The sequence below is a fragment of the Hibiscus syriacus genome, unplaced genomic scaffold (genome assembly GCF_006381635.1).
Source record: "Hibiscus syriacus cultivar Baekdansim isolate YM2019G1 unplaced genomic scaffold, ASM638163v2 tig00021103_pilon, whole genome shotgun sequence".
Lineage (NCBI taxonomy): Eukaryota > Viridiplantae > Streptophyta > Magnoliopsida > Malvales > Malvaceae > Hibiscus > Hibiscus syriacus.
Genome location: NW_024062509.1, coordinates 39,465 through 47,428, shown reverse-complemented (window position 1 = coordinate 47,428; position 7,964 = coordinate 39,465). Strand labels below are relative to the sequence as shown.

At 37.9% G+C, this 7,964-nt stretch overlaps 1 protein-coding gene across 1 annotated transcript; it reads left to right on the top strand.

The window, feature by feature from the left end:
* Positions 1-4,951: 4,951 nt before the first annotated feature.
* On the top strand, positions 4,952-7,114 carry LOC120209965. The gene is made up of 3 exons (XM_039208824.1): positions 4,952-5,311; positions 5,873-6,121; positions 6,758-7,114. Exons 1-3 carry the CDS (start codon positions 5,036-5,038, stop codon positions 7,070-7,072), a joined length of 840 nt encoding a protein of 279 aa, XP_039064755.1. The 5' UTR covers positions 4,952-5,035; the 3' UTR covers positions 7,073-7,114.
* Positions 7,115-7,964: the final 850 nt, after the last annotated feature.

Sequence of the window (7,964 nt, the reverse complement as noted above, 5' to 3'; positions counted from 1 at the left end):
ACATGCACGTCCCAACACATAGGTCGCCATGCCCTCCGGGCGACCTTGTAGGTCGCCATGCACTCCGGGCGACCTACCCTCGCTCGGCTTCCCTCGGATTCCCTCGCATAGCTCGCTCGGTTGCCCTCGCATAGCTCGTTCGGATGGCCTCGGATGCTCTCGGATGGCCTCGGATGCTCTCGGATGGCCTCGGTCGGATGGCCTCGGATGCCCAGCGTGTTGGGACGTGCATGCACATACAATCTCTTGTAGCTCGCCGGGAAGACATGGCGACCTAGTAGGTCGCCCGGAAGGCATGACGACCTACGGCCAACACTGTGGATTTCACCTTATTTGAGCAATTAATCTTGGGAGTGCTTTATCTCGTGAATTAATTTTTTCCATAACATTATCTCGAAAGTTTTGCCTGTAGTAAGCCTAATACAATATTCCATTCAAATCTTTCTTTTGCATCCAGTGCAGATGACAAGTTCACTGTAATAGAACTCCTCTCGTCAATGGCTGAACCAATGCCTTGCATTGCCTCTCCCATTTCATCTAGCCAAAATAATGAACAGTTAGATAAAAGAACAAACGTGAATAACCCCTCCATAGAAAAATCGGCTGCAACCTTACGTCTTTTTCCTTTTTTGATGTTATAGGGCTCAGTAGCTTCTGAGTTAGCAGTGAGCAGCCAGTGATGGAAAAAATAGAAATAGGTGTCCAAAATGTGGATGTTAGGAAACTCATTAATGTCGTGAGGGATGAATTGGTAGGAGAAACATGACGAGTCCAGTGACCCTTGAGTCATCAAGTTGATCTGAGCCTCTAAGTTGTAAATCAAATGTTTCAAATCATTCAGGCGAAACATATTCACCAGAGCCCGCAAAGCCCTGCTCTCTCTGACGAAAGAGGAGACACCAGCAAAGGAAACTTTGGATATAAAGTCTTTCAGGCAAGGGGCAGAGGCACTTGAAGGGCTTCTTGAATTATCAGCAGAGTTACTGCAACATAACAGATTGGAAGAGCTGTCGATTGTTTTGAAGCCTTTATGGAAAGCTAAGGTGTCCCTGAGGGAGACAGCTATCTGGTTAGCCAAGAGTCTGAAAGGACTGATGATCGAGGATAGTGGACGGACTTCATGAATTCTTCTTCTTCTTCTTCACGAGGTAAGCTTTGATTTACTTGTGGTCGACATTATAGCTTCTCATTCACCACCGAATGCTTATCTTCTTTCACTTCCATTTGGTTTTCTAAAACATAAAACAAGTAGGTATTGTCTCTTTTTTTCACCTCATCCTATATAATTCTTTCAATGCATGTTGTTGCACATAGTTCACAATACCGTGATTATAAATTAGAGAAGCTCTTTTTTCAATAACATTGTTGAATAGTTAACTTTTTAAATTGAAATTAGTATATCCACCATCAATGATAATAATTAATCATTTAATAATTCGATCATCGAAATAATGAATTTTAAATTGTCTTCTCCGTCGATTTGTGCCTTTTTTCCTTCTCAATGAAGAAATTTCTGAGGAATTTCACCAAATCATCCAATGATTTCCCAATGTCCAAAATTTTCAGTAAAAAACAAATCTCTTTTCATTAGCTTCAATTTAAACGAAGCGAAAGAAGAAGGAAGTTCTTAGGAAAAAAAACTCGTCGTAATTATTATATAGCAGTAGCTGTTAAATTTTAATTAGAAAAAATTTTAATAACCCAAATCCGCCTTTCCATATTCATATTCTTCGTCACTTGTTTATATGTCGTACTCCGTCCCCAGCTCCCCGATTTCTCTATAAAATCCCTTTCCCTTTCCGATTTCAACGCCGCCGGTCAGCTCGTCAACGCTACGTGCAACGCGCAGATCCACGTCTCGAATCCCAACGATAAGATTTTCGTGTCATATAGAGAAGTCGTTTCATCGGTTTTCCACAAGGACTACTTGAGGAGACGCGAGTCGGGCCGTGTCGTTCGTGCAGGGAACGCGCAGCGCGAGCTCGATGGGGCAAGCTCTTCGCTGGTGGATTTTTCGTGGACGGGAAGGTGGTGGATGAGATGAACGAGGAGAGAAGTGGTGGCCAGATGAAGTTCAACTTGAAGATGGTAGATGATTTGGTGTTCCGATACCGTGGATTGAGGGGTCGGCGGAGGTTTCTTACGGTTTGGTTCGACCATGTTGCTATTACAACTTCGTCGGGGAAGATGACCTGTGGCTCCCAAAGGTGCAGCGTTTATTGAGATTAATGCAAGTTCAAATTTCTGTTTTTTTTTCATTAAATTATTACATTAATTTAAACTTTTTCTCTTATACATGATTGTGTTCTATTTTTTTATTATAAATTTCTCATATTATTATCCAAGAAGCAGTAGGAATTTTCACTGCTACAACCAATACAATCAGCAAAAAAAAACCCAGCAACAATCTCCTAGGAGATGTTAATCCCCTAAGCTAAACAAAGATTACTGTTAACTACACTACTCTTTATGACTATTCGAATTGATTTTACCCTAATAACCTCTTTAATACAATTTACCACATTATCAACATCTCTACTAACAATCCTAAATTGCCTATGATTTCTCTCCTCCCATATAAAGTATACATATGAACACCAAGAAGAATAAAATGTAAGGAAAGTTTTACTTTTGAACCGAGAGATTGCCCAATTCAATTCCTCATCACAACTCCCCACTATTCTGTCAACATTACACAGCCGATTGATCACCTCCCATACAACCTTCGAGAATGAGCATTTAAAAAAGATATGGTTGTGAGTCTAACCCACAACTCCACACAGTCTACACTTTTCATCCACCCCAATTCTCATTCGAACAAGGTTATCAGCAGTTGGCAATCTTTCAAGGATAGACATCCAAGCAATGAGTGAGTGCTTGGGAATGTGCATGGGAAACCAGACAATCTTATGCCATTCCACGTTCTCTTTCCTCCCCCTGATCTCCTACCACATCCAACGAGTGTTAACTTTATCCCAATCCATGATTCTTGAGAACAGAGGTTGCACTTCCTCCCTTACTTTCAAAATTTTCTGCATACTCTAGCTGAAAGAAGACTTGATTTCAATAGACCAGAAATCAACTCCTTTAAAAACATATGATCTCACCCAAACAACCCAAAGTAAGCCCTCTGCTATAAGTAGTTCTTTGACCAGTAGCAAAACACAAGCTTTATTCCAGCATTTTAATTGCTTTAGGTATAACAAAATAATTTGGATTTTTTATATCAACAAACCTAAATTTGTTTAATTTGAATTTAACTGTGATAAATTTTTAATGAGACACAAAATAGGGCAGACTGTCGTGAGACATTATCTACAAACGTTAAATCGTGCATCTAAAATTAATATGATAATCTATAAAAGAAAAGATTAATAAAATTATAAATAAACATAAGTTGTAGCGTCATCGAATGGAGAAAAAACAAAAACATACTGTTGAACACACGAACGTAGAGGTGGCTTCCATCATTGGTTAAAAGAGGGGGCCCAAAAGAATAATAAACGAACGAACAAATGAAGTAAATGTGTTTTTATGAGTTATTTTCTATGTTCTTTTAGTCATCGTATCGTTCTTTGACTTGTCCTCTAAGGTATTAAAAAGATGTAGCCGACGAAATCCGATTCCTTCCATGTATTGGATAATGTCACCACTTAATACTCCCTTCCAGAATTAATCATATGATATTAAAGCATAAGTTACGTTTTGTTGTTATTACCGTCTAATATTTCTTTTTGTTTCATTTTAGTATCTCGTATAAATTTTAACGTTAAGTTTTAAAAAAAATAAAAGTATGTGTAATAAAACGGACAAAAACTGATAGTTTATGTATTAAACGAGTTAAATTTTTAACGATAGACGCTAAAATGAAACAAAAACTAAATTTTATACATGGTTTTGGAAAAAAATTAAAATATTAAAACAAATCAAAATTAATAATTTAAATACTAAATGTGTGGTTTATCCTATGTCTAAATATTCACACAAGAACATTCAATTGATATGAGAATCGTGTTATAGATGTTCTTTAAATTGGAAATACGAGTGGAAGAACAATCTCACTTAGTTCATATATCTATCAAATATATTATATTTGATAATTGTATTTATTGAATCAATATCAAATGCTTAAAAGTAAAATATGAATTACATATAAAATTTTATCATAATTTAAAATAAATTAGATTATTTAACATATTATTTTTAGGCTATTAAATATATACAAAACATTTTGTGCGAGGTTAGATAAATGTAAGTGTTAAATGTAGAATGTCTAACAAATATAATATCAAATTGGTCTAAAAACAAAAATATAGCATTTATAAAAATAACAAATGACTAAACAAATATATTTATAAATAAATAATAAATTTAGATACAAATGATATATTAATCTGGAATTTTTAAGGGTGAATTATGCATTTAGTACCTAAATTATTGATTTTGGTCCATTTTTAGTACCTAAAATTTTATATATTTTTTAAAATCATACCTAAAATTTAGTTTTTGTTTCATTTTAATATCACTGCTCAAAATTCAACATTATGTTTTGAAAAATTGAAAGTTTAAGTTCTAAAACGGACCAAAATTGATAGTTTAAGTACTAAACGCGTAAAGTTTTTTAACGGTAGGACACTAAAATGAAATAAAAATTAAAATTTAGTTATGAGCTTGAAATAAATAAAAAATTAGATACTAAAATAGATAAAAACAGATAATTTAAATACTAAATGTGTATTTTATTCTAAATGAATTATGATATGGCCCATAGTAAAGAAAGACAAAAATGAGGGTAATTTACTTAAAATTTGGGCTCTAAGGAACATAGGCAGCCCAGCCAAGTTTAATAATTTTGTACGGACTCCAACCACCATTCGGCTTCCAGACCCATTGTCCCCAGCCGCCTTATCCCTCCTTTCCTGCCTTTGCCTCATTTCTTATTTACATTGTTATTTTCTGTAATTTTCTGGGTTTAGCTTAGACTCGCATAGGTATATATGGAGGATTGATTTGAGCAAGGCAATCCAAAACAAGAATGGAGTCGATTCATGCTAGCAATCGAATCTCACCCTGTATCAGTGGTCCCAACCCAAGAAAACCCCAGTTCTTGCCCCATTATCCCTTTCTTGTCTGCTTCAATCATAAGCTTCCGGTCACCAATTCCTTGAAATTGATCGCCTCTTCATCACCATGTCGGCAACGGTTTGCTCCTTTATCAAACCACAACAGATATGTATCGGTTTCGAAATGCCGGCGTGGGAACACCCTTTGCAGACTCGAAGGCGAAGATAAGCCGGCTGGAGGCAATGAGGTAAGAAGATTATAAAGCTGTGGTGCTTTCGTTTGAATTTTCACAGTAGAAGGGATTGATAGCTTGGTATTTTGCATTTGTTTATTATATAATTCGCTGCTGGATAAAGAAAACTGTGTACTTCCTATCCGGTTATTGTTGCTGTCTAAGGGTTCCTTTTAGGATTCACTCGTAGTTTCTTCCCTTTGATTTTAGGGTGTCTTTGGAATTTATTTGACAACTCGAAGACTAGGCCTTAAGTTGAATTGCTTTAACTGGAGGTGATATGAGGGAAGCATGGAGTTCTAGACAGGGACGGAGCCTGGATCGAATATCGGAAGGGGGCTAATTACTGATTTTCGAAAATACAAGGGCTTATTAAGTATTTAAATCTAAATTGGGGGGGGGGACAAGGGCTAATTTGTCTAATATTTGAACTTATAGGACCTAAATTTTCATTAGAAATCCTGCTCATCAATAGAGGAAATGGTTGAGAGAAAGCTAAATTGTCACAAATTTGGGATCTGTAATACAGTTATAATACTCAAGGAACCTGATCGAATATGGTATTGTTGTTGGCAGGATTCACCGTGGAAAGCTATTGAGAAAGCTGTAGGAAACTTTGGAAAGCAACAATCGATCGAAGATGTGTTGAGGAAGCAGATGGAGAAGCAAGAATATGCTTCTGAAGGCGGTGGCAAAAATCCGCCAGGTGGTGGAGGTGGCGGTGGTGGTGAGGATGAATTTGGTGGATCAGAGGATGAAAGCCTCTCTGGGATCTTGGATGAGACCCTGCAAATGGTTTTAGCAACCATTGGCTTCATATTCCTGGTAAAAAAGTTTTTCCTTTCGTCTTCGTTTATTTTGGCTCTTCGATCTCACTGTTTTTTCCAACAAATCCAATGGATGGCTTCATCACAACATAAAAGAGGCAAAACTAGTCATTTTGGATAAGAAATTTAACCAGGGTTATAAAGGTAACCGACAGTCGGTCGATCTAAAAGAAACATTTTTGACCCAGAAATGTACGGATCTCATCCGAAAATCATCACAAGTCAGCTGATTAGCCTTTAAAAACAGCTTCGATTTCTTATTCAAAATGACTAGTTTTGGCCTTATGCAGGTATCACTTAGATAAATCACAACTTTTCTGATAGGAAGGACGAGAGGAGATTTTGTTTTATTACGAATACATCGTTTCCGTGTATGCACTATGTAGTTCTGAAATAATAGTTATAAACAACCTTGTAACTGCGATATTTCGAACTTAGCATGATAAAATGAAATTCAGTTTTTACAACCGATCCTTTGAATGCTACAGATAAAAAGAAAATATACTGTTCTCGCACGGTCGATAATACAGTGGATTATCATACGTGCATATGAATTAGTGAAAGTATAGTCCTGTAAATGGTGTCTTATCCCAATGTATTTCTGAAATTTGTGGCTTTATGGAACTTGCTACAGTATGTATACATCTTGACCGGTGAGGAAATCGCTCGGCTGGCAAAGGATTACCTCAAGTACCTCTTCGGCGGAAACAAAAGCGTTCGATTAAGGCGTGCCATGTACCAGTGGAGAGCTTTCTTTGCGAAGCTGACTGAGAAGAAGGAATACGATCAGTTTTGGTTGGAAAAGGCTATCATCACTACTCCGACATGGTACGACAGCCCCGACAAGTACCGAGAGATCCTCAATTCTTACATCGAATATGAGGAAGACGATGACGACAATCGTAATGACTACGACGATGATGCAAATGGATCATATTATGATGAATAATTCCGAGTTGTCTTTCGGTCTATGTTCTTTAAAGATGTTGGTGTAACTGAAACCAATTTTTGACATTATGTGTAACACCCCAATTTAGGGGCTAAAATTAAGAAATTATAAAGTGGTGGATTTAATTGGTATTTAGAAGAAATTTGGGGATTAAATTGTCAGATTTCAAAGATGGCAGACCGTTTTAAGAAATGCATGAAGTTTAGTGGCTAAAGTCATGATTTAACCAATTTTTATATAGGTTGAATTATAAGTTCAGGTTCAGCGGAAAATTTTCCAGTTTTCCTCTCCCGTTCTCCCTACTTCGAACTCCGATCTACTCGCCGCCCGACCTCCGATCGACGAGCCGAAACCACCATCGTGTTCGTTGTCAACCGAGGAACAAAACCCCTCAAACCTTTCATCGTGAATCATCTCCGTTCGTCGTTAATTTCAGTCGGAAGTATCGTCGGTAATAACTCGGTTTTAGTTGGTTTTTCATCGATTCACAACGATCGGGTCATCCGTTTACGACACCTCCCGCACCATCGTGTTCCTTGTGCCGTTCCGAGTCCACCGGTGTCCTCCCTTTTCTCCGGCGGCGGCGGCGCGTGTGGAGGTGAAGAGGTTAAAGTTTCCGATTTGTTGAAATCGAGCTCTCCGCCGTTCAAAATTGTGAACCGAGCTTTGTAAGTATCTCGAAATCGCTCAAAATAATTTTTAGAAATTTTTCCGAGATTTTATCACTGTTCACGCGCCCCCACGCGCCGCCACTGCGCGTGGGGAAGACAAAAGTGACCGGTTTGACCGGTTTTAGTGGATAGTTGACCGGTTTGACCGGTCATAACCCGACCCGACCCGACCCGTTTACCCGACCCGTTTACCTGACCAGTTGACCCGACCCGACCCGACC

What these genes read in the sequence shown, in the direction of transcription:
- LOC120209965 (XM_039208824.1), top strand. Translation starts at nt 5,036, where the DNA reads ATGGAGTCGATTCATGCTAGCAATCGAATCTCACCCTGTATCAGTGGT. An exon ending in AGCCGGCTGGAGGCAATGAG is followed by an intron (nt 5,312 to 5,872) that starts GTAAGAAGATTA and finishes TGTTGTTGGCAG; the next exon opens with GATTCACCGTGGAAAGCTAT. An exon ending in CCATTGGCTTCATATTCCTG is followed by an intron (nt 6,122 to 6,757) that starts GTAAAAAAGTTT and finishes AACTTGCTACAG; the next exon opens with TATGTATACATCTTGACCGG.